Source organism: Protobothrops mucrosquamatus, unplaced genomic scaffold (assembly GCF_001527695.2).
Source record: "Protobothrops mucrosquamatus isolate PMUCROS unplaced genomic scaffold, P.Mucros_1.0 scaffold209, whole genome shotgun sequence".
Taxonomy (NCBI): Eukaryota; Metazoa; Chordata; class Lepidosauria; order Squamata; family Viperidae; genus Protobothrops; species Protobothrops mucrosquamatus.
In genome coordinates, this window is record NW_015386563.1 from 139,902 (window position 1) to 154,141 (window position 14,240).

The 14,240-nt window shown below is 36.8% G+C and overlaps 1 protein-coding gene across 1 annotated transcript in view; it reads right to left on the bottom strand.

Moving 5' to 3' along the window:
* Positions 1 to 14,240, bottom strand: part of ADGRA1 (adhesion G protein-coupled receptor A1) — a 65,965-nt gene that overhangs the window by 45,069 nt on the left and 6,656 nt on the right. Inside the window, exon 2 of the mRNA XM_015813965.1 lies at positions 2,662 to 2,807. Coding sequence (XP_015669451.1) covers positions 2,662 to 2,771 — 110 coding nt within the window. The 5' untranslated portion in view covers positions 2,772 to 2,807. The remainder of the gene's footprint in view (positions 1 to 2,661; positions 2,808 to 14,240) is intronic.

Sequence of the window (14,240 nt, forward strand, 5' to 3'; positions counted from 1 at the left end):
TCTGCCCAGAACCATCTCCCCAGATGGATCAAAGAAGTCCATGGTGGGGACGGGCTGTGTGTGTGAATGTGAATAGAATTCTAACATTCTGGAGAATTCTCAGTATTCTGAACGTATAGTTGTATTCCACCACACACTTCCCAACCCATGAAGTTTTTGACCTATGATATTTTGGCCATATACTGAAGTGTTAGCCATCTCCTTGCTAAAATACTTTGATTATTCTCAACAATATTAAAATGGACTTTACCATAAGTGATTAGGGTTTATTGCCTTTCATTATCAGCCAATCAGCTTCAATTCTTAGGCTGAGGCTAAAGAATCTTTTAAGCAGTTCATTTTAGCTAGGAGAAAATGAATCCAAATAATTACTTGGAAAATAGTCCTTCTGATATCTTATGTAATGTATGCAGAAACAGAATTGTGATAGTCTTTTCAAACAACTGCTGGCTCATTTCATCAACAGACGGATGAAAATAAAAGTTATTTTTCATGAACTGCCAGTTAATACTTTTTAAAAAATCACTTCATGAAGAAGTTTTTTATTAACATTATTGCAAACTATCAAGAAAGTATGTCAAATGTTAAAACAACCATACCAGCTAATGAAAGCAAAAATAAAATAAAAATAAAAAGTTCTGCAGATGCCAACTTAGAAAAAGCTATGTGTGATATATATTTAATATTATAAACTGGAGAACAATCAGAAGATGTTTTTATATGCTATGGTACATTTTGTTAGGAATAAGTTCTCCTACAAATATATAATACTAATTTTCAAAATAATTGATATGTTGTTCCTTCTAAGATTATGGTTGTATGCATGCAGTCTTAATACATGATTAATACAATGATAAATACTGAAATCTGAGACTATGCTGATAATTCTTATTGCATTTGTGTCAGAAGCACTGAGGCACTTCCAGGTTGAAAGGATTACCCAGTGACACCATTGTTGTCTAGGGGATGCCCAGTTGGGGGCTCCTTTCATGTCCCAGTTAATGTGCGCACCAAAGTGGTACCTATCTATCTACTTGCGAATGCATGCTTTCAAATTGCTAGGTTGGCAGGAGCTGAAGCGAATGACGGGAGCTCACCCTGTCTCACTGCAGCACTTGGGTCTCAAACATGGTCTTGCTGCTTGTCACCCAATGTCCTAACCACATGAGCCATTGTGCTATTGTTGCTAGTAACTGAAATATACAGAATATCCTCAACATTAGATACTTTTAAAATAACACATTCACCTGCCCTTTCCTATAATTCAATTTGTTCGAAGGAAGATGTTCCTTCAAGAAAATAAAGTAAGTTATAATATATCTTGAGAAGCCTACTCATTATAAAATTATTCATTTCTCGGAACCTTAATAAATATTCCAATGTTCCTTCAACAATAGTAATGTATAAAGTGACCTCTCTTTAATAAACACACATTATGCCCTGCTTTTACAACCTAAAATAATCTTCCACCTTGATTATTGTATTTAAGCCCGGCAATTATTCCACTAATTGAAGAGAATATTTATGACTCATGATTGAACTGTGAGGTCCTTGCTCTCTGAGGTTGGTGGTTTTCTTGCAGACATTTCATTACCAAAGCAGGTAGCATCATCAGTGCTAGAAGGAAGTAGGGTTTGACTGATAATGTTATCTAGTCTGATAATGAAAGATCCACAAGAAAACCAAGCTCAACCCCACTCCCTTCTAGCGCTAATAATGTTACCTGCATTGGTAACGAAATGTCCGCAAGAAAACCACCAACCTCAGAAAGTACTAATGATGCCACAATTATTCAATAATTCAACTAGTACACATTCCTAAGAAGGAACCATTACAATGATTTTTAAATGAAGTACACTGATTTACAGAAAAACACTATCATAATATACAAAATTCAAAAATTCTCTATTAAATGAACCATTGGACTTAAAGGGCTTAAAGTAAACATCCACTAAATATTTTAAAGAACAGAAATTAATGATTATAAATTATTGTGTCACAATCTATATATAGAACTTTTTCTTCATAGTTTGTACAAATGACTACAAAACAGATTTTACTTCCTCAAATTATTTGGGAGCAAATATTATTCCTAGGAAATTTTGAAGCTCACTTTAGTCTCCAAGGATGCTAAGGATGTACAAAGAACAATGCCAGTACAGACAATGTAAACAATAGAATTAAAACAATAAAATTCTTTCACATAAGTGGGCATACTAGCTTGTAATCATACTGGGATGTTTAAGATTAATTAATGGCTATGCTCCTTATTCTCTGTTTGGATTCCTGAACACTGCTTATTCTTCATGTTGGTGTAAAAACACTAGAAATAAGGATAGTCAAATAATTATATAGTTGGACCTGTTCCAGAGAAATGTCTTTAAGCTAAGATTTATATAACCTGTGTTTCTCAATGAGATGCAAATAATCATGAAAATCTTCAAATTTCTCATAGTTAATTATGATTACCATTGTCAAAACAGTCAACCTTAAGCCAATTTCAAACTATAATTTCATTTCTCACTTTGGCTGCAATATGGCTCTAAAGTTAATTAAAGACATTCTTAGTTTGCCAACTGTTAAAACCAACTAATAGAGGTAGCAATGGCCATACATATGTAAAGCAAATTTGAAAGAAAACATGTCCATAATCATCCATACCTGAGCAATGGCTGCTTGGGATAAGAAGGCTGATCACTGTTTTGGGATGTTTCAGGCTTTTTTGTAACTTGTTTATAAATATTTCTTGCTGTCACTCCAATCCAGAGCATTGTAGATAGCGTAGAATAATGCAGTACAATACCAACCTAAAATAAAATGGTGAAAAATAGAAAGGCTCAGCACAAGGACACAAAAATAAAGCATGTTGTCATTACTGTTTTTGTTTATATTGTCAAATAGTTTGCTAAATGAAATGAATTTGGAGATGTTTTAAATATTCTGCTGCCTTTAATCAGTGTAAGGAAATGAAAAAGAAGATAAAATAAGGTTTATTTCTCAATATAGGCTGGTGTTTATTATTGTTGATACATTGCGAAATAGGGTTTTTATAAAAAGACAATATAGAAAAGTGTCCTCCCCCTTTGTTGAAAAATGGGTTGCTTATATTTAAAATGCATAATGGACAGTGCTTTTAGTTCCTTTGTTAGATCATCTCTACTCCCGGTGTGCACAGATGTCTTGTACAGAAAAATAACCATGCTTCAACAATGGGTAAGTTTCAAAAACAATGGAGAAAACACTGAAGTAACAATCATCAGCACCCCTAAAACACACTTCCTCATTCATTGCACAATTGAACCATGAACGTACCAAAAGTTTACCTTGCTGTGAACAGGTCAAAATTCCCTAGTAAGACTTTTCTTTCCACACTTCACTTTTTTAGGCTCAAGCTCAGTTGAGACTTTTTTGATGTACAAAACATTATAGCTTTAATTCATATTAGGGAGCTGCTATTTAGACACAAAGACATGAGGGTTAATCTTGGTATTTCTTTTCCCCATATTTCTCATGTTTTGGGGAGGCCTTTTGCCCTATGTATCTTGGACCTTAAGTTGGATTACTGTTAGTAGTTGACATAATTGATAACTCTATCCTGAGAATCTATTGCTCTCAGTTTAACTCCAAAACTATGCACACATTTTATTCCATATAAACATTCCATTTGTTCCTTGTCCTCCTGCTGTAGAAAGATACAGTGGTGCCCTGCCATCTTAGGTGCTTTGCACTTCATTGGAAAGGAATTAGGCAACATAATTATGTTTTTTATATATGAGAGGTATTAAGTTTATATCTTGAAGTGTATGTAATAAGCTCTGTTTATCACTTACTGTCCTATCTGGAGAAGGGTTACCATGTTATTACTTTATGTGAATTACATTGATTAAATATTTTTGTTACTGTTCTTATTTAATGGAAATTTGCAGTTTAGCAAGTATATTGGCACCCACATTATGGGGTATCCTCCCTTCTGAAGTGAAGCTGGCTTCATCACTTCTGAGTTTTTGAAGGCCCCTCAAAATCTGATTGGATAATAGGCTTGCTACTCTTTTACTACCGTAATTATGGAACATGTAATGCAAAATTAAATGTTTTGGGTCAACAAGAAAGCAATCTTTTTTGTACTATTATTAACATTCAGTTCAGTGTAATTGAAAGACTGAAATGATATTGCTTAAATCTTTATTAGTTTCACACAGCAACAAATTACTGATCATAGGACCCAACTTGGTAATATGGACTGAGTCTCTCATCTTACTGACCCTTTCTTCTAACTCTGATATAAATAAAAGCACATCAAAAATATAGTCAAAGATTCTTGAAACAGTTTTCATTATTTACTATAAAATACATGAAGATGCAGCTTACTTTGTAAAAGAATCAGGTTTGGAAGTCTACAATTATAAATATGTTACTATAGGCATATTGGCTCAAAATCAACTATTCTCCCAAATATTACAAATTTGCAAATATTAAAGGAGATATCTCAAGCTGGTTTTCCTATTACCTCTGCAATAAAGTGCCATTGAAAAAATAAATCCAATACAAATCCAATGCCACATTATAATTTAACCTGTCACTGGAACAAACATTTCATTGAAAATAAACTCAAAAATCTGTAATGTAAAGGCCCAGTTTAAACTGAATAGTGTATGAATCTGGAAGAGGAAGAATTCTATACTATATACAGAATAAAATTTGGTAAATGTCCAATCATCTTATATAGTTTAAGAAACTCTAGAAATATATTCCTCCTATCACCTCAACTGCCATAAAACTTCAGCAAGCAATTTCTCTGTGTCTTTTAGTCTACATATCTGTGTTCAGATAAATCATATCTCCACTTTGCCTCCAGTGAAAAGAAAAGGCTTATAGAAAAATGCCTTGAAAAAATATATGCCCTGAAGTTCCTCCCACATTGTCACTATTTTAATTTTCATCCTCAGAAACTTTTTCAAACTAATCCACCATTATCCACATCACTCCACCCTCAAGAAATCAGTCAGTTTCTACCAACAGTCCATGTCGTTTTGCATGAACATTGACAATCAGCGTTAGTGTAAAGCTACCAAAGTATTATATCAGCAAGGTGCCATTCCTCGATTTGATATAATCAAATAGTAGCGACATTACAGTTTGAAGCTGAAATTGCTTAGCATCTTAGGGCTAGAAAGAATGAGCCAGCAGTTCCGAATAGTAGAAAAATGACATTCCTTGAGCTCCATAAAGCTCCAGTAATTCGAATCGAAACATAGATTTCCTGTCTTTCCTTTTAATCCACAGCTAAAATGGAAATAAATAATATTATTTTCTGAATTGAAACAACATTGTAGATTCATGCAGAGACAGAGCTGATCAAACTCCACATGTAGAGGATGACCTTGGAAAGGCATTAACCAACTATTATTTGCAGGTCTCAGGAAAAGTAACCATTGCTCTCTCTGCATTCCCCAGGGCAGAATTCAGATTCTTAAGCAGCTTTTTGGCAGATATTATTTGTTTATATAAAATGACCATACATTACACTTAAATAGATTAAATTATTCTTTCAGCAAAAATTATCTTTGTGATTGGTGGGAAGTTTGTTGGAGAAGATCTATCAGGTATCGCAGGCACACACCATTTTGGGTGTTATACCCACAAACAAATATAGAGATTTTAAAATTGATATCCTATGGACCATAGAATAATAGAGTTGGAAGGAATCTTGGAGGTCTTCTAGTCCAACTCCCTGCTTGAGCAGGAGACCCTATACCATTTCAGATAAATGATTGTCCAGTCTCTTTTTGAAAGCCTCCAGGGATGGAGCACCCACAACTTCTGAAAGAAGCTGTTCCATTGGTTGATTACTCTCACTATTAGGAAATTAGATATTAGATATTCTGGATTCCAGCCTAGACACCATTAAGAAAGCCTATGCAGAGTCCATTGCACAAGTTAAGCCTGGAAGTTGCCACTGAATGCACTACTGTTAAATGAAGTATATGGGGGCATTTTTTTAAAAAAAGTTGTCAGATATTTAGGGGCAAAAGGCCTTTAATAGTTCATTTTATAATACTGAGCCTTGCATTTTCAGCCATTCTATGCCCCAACCCTTTTCTTGGATGTTTGAATAAGGCAGGCAAATCACTTATTTTTGTGTGCTTGGATGGTATGGCCATCTGGCCAGTTGATTGGGTTTCACTGTTTCATGACATACCGGTACTAACCGTATCCATACCCAGTTAAGTATGGTATAAACACATCAATAGTTGCCACAGGACTTCACTATTTCTTCCTTTCTTTCCTCATCTTTGGGACTACAAAAAGACTTTCCTATTGCATCTTTCCTGGTTCCGATATCTAAAGGACAAAAGTTACCATCACAAAAACTTAGGATGCTGGTAAAGGAGCCAGTTGCCTTCTATTACATGAAGTGTCTTGTGTTTATTATCTTTCTGCCTCTTACTGTTTTGATGAGGCAAGAAATCATAGGCTGAGTTCATGTCTGAACAAGTCACAATGATCCATTTTCATATAATACAGTGTCATTAACCCAAAAGTTGGGTTTATACATCGCGTTAATAGAGAACTAACCAACTAACCATATTATGTCTTACTGCCATGTTGGAAACCTGCCTTATTAATCTCTAACAATTAAAGAACCCACTTTCTGATTATAATCCTGCTGTTGGTATTGTTACTTGAACTCTATATTGCTGACATGTCATATGCTCATTTATTATATTTAAACTGTCTACTGGGTAAACTGCTTGAGCATAATCTATTTATGAAAAATATGATGTATAAAGAAATGACTATTATGATTGAAAATATAAAACTCCAGCACATGCTTCACGGAATAACAGTAGTTATTGTTCTTTTTATACAACTCTCCCTTCCTGAGAAAACTAGGAGACATACAAGAATAATAGAAGAGAATCCCATCATAATAGAAGAGAATCCCAGAGTTGGAGGAAGCACTTCAGACAATATCAAACTGAATCCCCTCTCAGTGCAGAAATCTAAATCAAATCCCTGACAAATGACTACCTGGATGTTTCATCTAAAGAGGAAGAGCCTCTCTTGTAACTAATTTTGCCATCCAACTATTCTTACTATTTAGAAATATCTTCTAACGTATTTGACTCCCTTCAGTCTCCACTTGTGTGTTATTTGATTTATATCTCCAAGTCACCCAGTGAACGTCCCTAGCTGACAGTGGACTAAAACATGGGTCACCCTGAAGCCAGTTGAATATTTTAACTATTATACCATATTATTCTGATTATCTTGCTCCTCATGCTGTGAAGTGACATGCCAAGGGTTCTGACCTTCCTCTGAAGGGCAAACTTTAAAGTGTTTGAAGGCTGCTGTCATATACGCCTTGAGAATTCTTTCTTAACCTAAACATTTTCAATTCCTTCATTTTCTAAGGACTGAAGACAGTTTCTAGCCTTTGGATCACCCTTATTGCCCATTGTCTGAAACGTTTCTATTTTATATGAGTTGTTCTTAAGGTACCCACAATGGATCAGAATGCTTTGATTAATACAGAATAAAATGCAACTATTAATTCATGTGTTTTAGAAAGAAATTCTTATTTATCATGAATTGTAGTTCTTTGCGTGGCCATCTGTGGATTCATCTCTATCAGTTCTATCAGTGCCTTTTTTGAATCTTCTAAGCTTGCAGAATTGTTTCATAGTTATCACCCTCACATGTCCTGGTTCTTGCCAAATTCCTTCCATCCCTAAGACCACCACAGTAGATAAAAAAAAAATCAGTGAAGTCACCTGTGAGTGATAAGCTGAGTTTCAAGCTACAAAATATACTGTCTTCAGGACCGCCATAATGCTTCTAGCTTGTCTACAGTTACCGGGGGGGGCGGGGCGGTTGGGAGAGTTGGGATCCACAGGTGCTCCCTATCAGCGTGAGAGCTGAAGAGATGTTTTGGAGAACCAAAGTTTCTTCTCATAACAATTGCTGGAAAATTAATTGGACAATGTGACCTGAACTGTCAGGGAAGGGAGGGAAAGTTTTATTCTTTTAATTATCTGCTTCCTGCCATATTCTCAGAGTTAGCTTTCCTTCTATCGTACCGGTTTGCTAATGCCTAATAAAGTTTACATTAGAGATCACAATGTCTCTGGTGTTTTGCTTCGTTGGGTTTCTCAGCCGGAACTTGACACTGAGAACATTTATATATTGGGTTTACAGGTTGTTCCAAGCAACCCTGATTTAAGGCTTTGAACCTTTGGTTGCGTTGAGTGTGACAGCAATACTAACATCTGGTGAGAACTTCTAGTCATGGAATGGTATGCTTTTATCATTTTGAAAGACTGGAAGTCTTTTGTCCAGATATAAATAGGACCATAAAATGCAGCAAGAGGGTATTGTCAAAAAATATGGTGCTCAAGCATTGTTATATGTATTGAAAGTCTTATCAGCAATCTGCCTTCATTGAAGGGAAGCTTATCACTTGTAAGCCTTAACCTTCAGTATCAGTCCAGTCAAGAAGAGCCAGATATGGCAATACAGAGCAATGAAATATAACTTTGGCTGCTGACTCAGCTATATAATAAACCATACTTATTTTTTGCTTGGTAAAACCATAAAGAGGAACAAAACAATTGAAATTATTCTGTTTGAAAAAAATCTAGATTCTTTCTTGTCCTTTGGCAAATAAGATAGGAATGAATATATCCTCTCCCACAGAAAATAATGGTATTCCAAACATGCTTAGTAATGGATGATATGGAGAAAGAAAGCCTCTGAATAATACAACGTGTCCTAGACTCTTTTTCTCCCTCCTTGTCTATTTCAGAATGTTACTGATGGTAGAAGCTCGACTAAGATGCTCCACTCTAAGAGAATTGGCTGGTGAATAATGGATTAATGACATCCCTTCTCTTTTATTCTACAAAGATTTTCAACAAGAGAGAAGTCAATGGCACGGCCTAGAGGTCTCTTACTGGGTTCAACAAGACAGAAAACATTACAATTATAACTAGTGAAATGGTAATATCATAACCTAACTGGTATTCTTAGTCCTCTGCTATTAAGGCAAGACTGTGGAACATAAAAGCCAAGAGAGCAAGCTGCCATACTATTTTTTTGCTGTAGGAATGGAGGCCTTCTAAAAGAGAGCTGGGTACTTGATCCCCATTCTGAATACTAAATGATAATGTTGAAGGAGATGCCGAATAGACCAAGAATGCTTCAAACACAATCATGAGGTTCAGAGAGATCAACACAAGGAGTGCTAAATCCTGTGGTTCAGTGAACAAATGTGAAGGCTATATGACATCCAAGCCAGGATGATCATTCAGAGGAGATTTTGAGTTGCTAGAGGGGCAAAGGAATTGCTACATCCTGTAGTTGTTCCATTGATTACTAACCTCAGGTTTAACCCGGGTTCAGAATATTTAATGGTATTTGTTTTCCTAATCCATTCCTTGATCAAATGGTTTGATCAAAATTTCAATAACTTAAGCAAAGGGAAGGCACAGTTTTTACTGAGGTTGCTAATGTGAGAAAGAGAAGCAATTGTGAATACACCGTATTAATATTAATGAGGAAGCTGGTTTTGGTTAGGACAAATATTTCTGTTTTGGAACAGGCTTCCATGGGAAATTCAGCTTGCTCTAATTGAACCAACTTTCCAGTTAGTTAAAATGGAACTCTTCTGAGGGCTTCTTTAATTAGTTAGTATAGCACTTATGAACTGTTAATTGTCCCTATTGTAATGTTTCAATTCTAAATTGTCACTATGCTATTTTATGATCATTACACTTTTAACATATTATTATAGTATGGGCATTTTATTTTGATAAATCACCAAGAGTTGTAAGACTGTGGTAGTCTGTGCAACCTAAAAAATAATAAAATAAATAGCAGCATGCCTCAAGTTCTAATTATGAAAACTAAGCTTATATGACTTTAAAAACAGCCTGGATAATAATCTCTATCTGCAAACAATTGGAAAAAGGTGATGATTTTATATTCTAACTACCCTGAAGCTAATGATTCAGCAGAGCAGGAGACTATCAAACAGAATGTCTGATGTAGAAGAGCTGTTTCATTCATTCCCAGCTTAGAAATATATAAATCGTTTAACTCTGCTTGCTTTTACTTTTAAGAAATTGCTGCAGTAAAGGACTTGCTGCAACAATGGGATGATTTCCATTCTTTTGTAGTTTTTTATTCTCTCTTAAAATCTGCCTAGAGGGTTTGTGGGACTTTTGGAACAGGGTACAAGACTGCAGAAGTATGGCGAATTGTTAAAAAATAATACTTCTTTCACTAATGTGACCTGCCTTTGAAAATTGCTTTAGCTGGCTCAGAATGCTGCATTCAGATTTTTGTAAGCAGCCAATTTCAATAGCCTGTGATTCTTAGATTACAAGTAATGTTGGCTGACAGTTCTTTTCTGGGCACAATTCACAATATTAATTGTGAGCTGTCATATCTTAAAACCAGTTGACCTGAACAGCTACCTTCCACATATGTCCTGAACTGGAGATCTTCTTAACAGGAAGCTACCCATTCCTATTCAGGTCCTTTGTCCCCCCCCCCCCCAAAGTATGAAAAATCACAAAAGAGAAGTCCAAAGCTGTCACTGTGTCCCATCATTTCCATGTGCACTGTTGCCAGTCATCAGCGCTGTTCTATGTGGAGGATCCTTGCATGATAGGCATAGTAATATGATAAATTGTGTTTATGTACATGGAAAGTTAAGTTTATAAACCTAGGGACCTTGCTGAAAAGAGAGTGAAGATGGCTCAGTCTCATGACACTTTATCTCTCCACTATTTGACTTGTGCCTGGCGAGGAATTTGAGAAAGGGCCTTCTTAGTGGCATCATTTTGCAGTTCCATACAACTTTGTGAGAATGGATAAGGTACAGTTCCTCAACCATATGTGGTTCCACAAAATGTAGATGTCGTCCCAGGAATCTCTTAAAAGTGGCCACTGATAGTAGTGTTCAATACAACAGAACATAAAAATGAATATTGAAATTAAGGACCAGCAATGCTAAATTATTTTAAAATTTCATTTAAATGTTTTAAAAATCAATTCTATTTTTTTCTGGAGTTTGGATCTTTACATGCTACTCAAAAACATCCCCTCTATGCAAAGAGAACTTCACTCTTTTTCATTTAGGTCTTTTAATAGCACACAAGTGCTTTTATCTTGAAATCAGTGCCTCTACAGCTGGTCCATGTTTTCACTCATATTTCACCTAAAATAATTTAATAAGTACTACTTTAAGAAATAGTACTACAAATAACAACAACAGTAATTGATTTTATCCATGGGGGTCAATGTTAACCACTCTAGAGAACCCTGACATAGTAGAACACAACTGGGAAAAGGCTCCTGCACTCTTGTCCTCCTTGTCATGCTGAGGAACATGCCTCTTATGCATAAATTAAACATCATAAAGATTGTGGCACTATAACTGAAGGAGACTCCAGTAAAGAAAGATTTGTATGGTGAGTGAAAAATGCATGGCTCCTTTTACAATATGAATGATGGATGAGTTTGGGAGGAAAACTCCGCGAGCTGTGCTTTTGTACAAATACCACATATTAGTCAAAAATGTCATTTCCTTTTAATGTATTATGGCAGATGGATTTGTATGGCCACGACTGGGGTATTTAGATGAATAAAGTCTCTGAACCCATCACACTTCTAACTGAAAATGTGATTAAGTGAGCACAATTCACATTCCCATTGATTTTAATGGGTGGAGACTGTTCCATGTGCATGAATGTCCTGGGTAAAATCTGTTCACTACATTCAGAGAGAGTTTAAGGACTATGTGATGTGGTAGTTGCCATGGTAATGACTAGGTTTGTTATTGATTACCCAAATAAAAACTCATAGAAACCTATATAACACGTTGGCATGTAATGCTCCCTTGAGGAATCTTAAGTTGCACTTCTTTCCTTTAGTCAATGTTTCTCTCTCGTTCTATGGGCTTTTCTACCATGAAAAAAAATGAAGTAGCACAATTGCTGTGCAAGAGCTGTATTACGTTCTGCAAATCAGCATTTGCAAGAGCATTAAGCATACTTCACTTGTCTATCTCTTTACTTCTGGGGAGTTTTATTTTCTCCAGTTTGAAAACGGTAAATTGTCACTGCTGGATAAATGGGATTTTATCTTGAGCAAGTTCTTCAAGTTCAGTTACAGGTGTTGTATGTAGTGGGCAACTTTTGGTCACTGCCTGCATCCTGTCTAATGATAGGTAGAATATTTTCCACCCATGCCTATGTCAAACTCAATCATTCATACTTTATCTTAATAAACTGGGAAGTTGCAAACTAATATCTCCCACACTGATCATATGGAGTCATTTATCTAGTTTTTTCTTTTCAGTTAAACAGTGAGCAACATCAGAAAAGATGCCATTTGCAGTTGGTGTGTGCGTGTCTTTGCGTCAGTGTTGACTTCTGACAATTGCCTGGAGTTGTCCTTGCAGTTTTCTTGACATGGTTTTCAGATGTGGTTTGCCATTGCCTGCTTCCTAGGGCTAAGAGAGAATGATGGGCCCAAGGTCACCAACTGGCTTTGTGCCTAAAGCAGGACTAGAACTCAAGGTCTCTCAGTTTTTAGCCTGGTGCTATGTGCACTACATTAAACTGGCTCTGTACTGTAGTTTAGAAGATCTGTAAATATTACTTCTGACTCAGGCATCTTCCTTGTAAAGAAAAAAAATGGGTACAAGGTTGTTCTTTGGAGTTTGTTCATTACATGGATGCCATGCTAAACTCAGCGAGGACAATCTTTTGTCATTCACTCACAATTGCCTGATAAGCTACAGTTGTAGCTTAGTACAAAAAGTCTTCTGTCAGATAATTGGCTTAGCTTATGGCAGAGCAGCTTAATAGTAATAATAGTAATAGTAATAGTAATAGTAATGATGATGATGATGATGATGATGATGATGATGATGATGATGATGATGATGATGCAGCTCCTGCATTTTCTGTGCCGCATGAGAAAAGCACATCTTCCTTCCCCTGTCCTGACCACTTTCTACAGGGGGACAATGGAGAGCATCCTGTCATACAGCATCACAGTCTGGTTTGGAGGCATCACTGCTTCAGACAGAAAGGCGATGCAGAGAGTGGTGAGAATGGCCGAAAAGATCATTGGCAGTTCCCTCCCTCCCATCCAGGACATAGCACAGAAGCGCTGCTTGAGGAGGGTCCATAAGATTATCTGGGACACTACACATGCCAGACAAATCTTATTGCATTCTTTGACCAAGTGTCAAAATTAGTGGACCAGAGGAATGCTGTGGATATAATTTACTTGGACTTCAGTAAGGCATTTGACAAAGTAGACCACAACCTACTACTTGATAAGATAGAAAAATGCGGGTTAGACAGCATCACCACCAGATGGATCCGTAGCTGGCCGACCGGCCGTACTCAGCATGTGGTCCTCAATGGAACCGCATCTACATGGAGGGAAGTGTGTAGTGGGGTGCCCCAGGGCTCAGTTCTGGGCCCGGTGCTCTTCAACATCTTCATCAACGATCTGGACGAGGGGATAGATGGGGAACTCATCAAATTTGCAGATGACACCAAGCTGGCAGGAATAGCCAACACTCCAGAAGACAGGCTTAGGATACAGAAGGATCTGGACAGACTTGAACACTGGGCGCTATCTAACAAAATGAAATTCAATGGTGACAGAGGGATAGAATCAAGATCACGTGAAGTATTAATACCACTTTGCAATGCCTTGGTAAGGCCACACTTGGAATACTGCATCCAGTTTTGGTCACCACGATGTAAAAAAGATGTTGAGACTCTAGAAAGAGTACAGAGAAGAGCAACAAAGATGATTAGGGGACTGGAGGCTAAAATATATAAGGAACGGTTGCTGGAATTGGGTATGTCTAGTTTAACGAAGAGAAGGACGAAGGGGGACATGATAGCAGTGTTCCAATATCTCAGGGGCTGCCACAAAGAAGAGGGAGTCAAGCTATTTTCCAAAGCGCCTGAAGGCAGGACAAGAAGCAATGGGTGAAAACTAACCAAAAAGAGAAGCAACCTAGAACTAAGGAGAAACTTCCTGACAGTTAGAACAATTAACCAGTGGAACAACCTGCCTCCAGAAGCGGTGAATGCTCCAACACTGGAAGTTTTTAAGAAGAAACTGGACAGCCATTTGTCCGAAATGGTATAGGGTTTCCTGCCTGAGCAGGGGGTTGGACTAGATGACCTCCAAGGTCCCTTCCA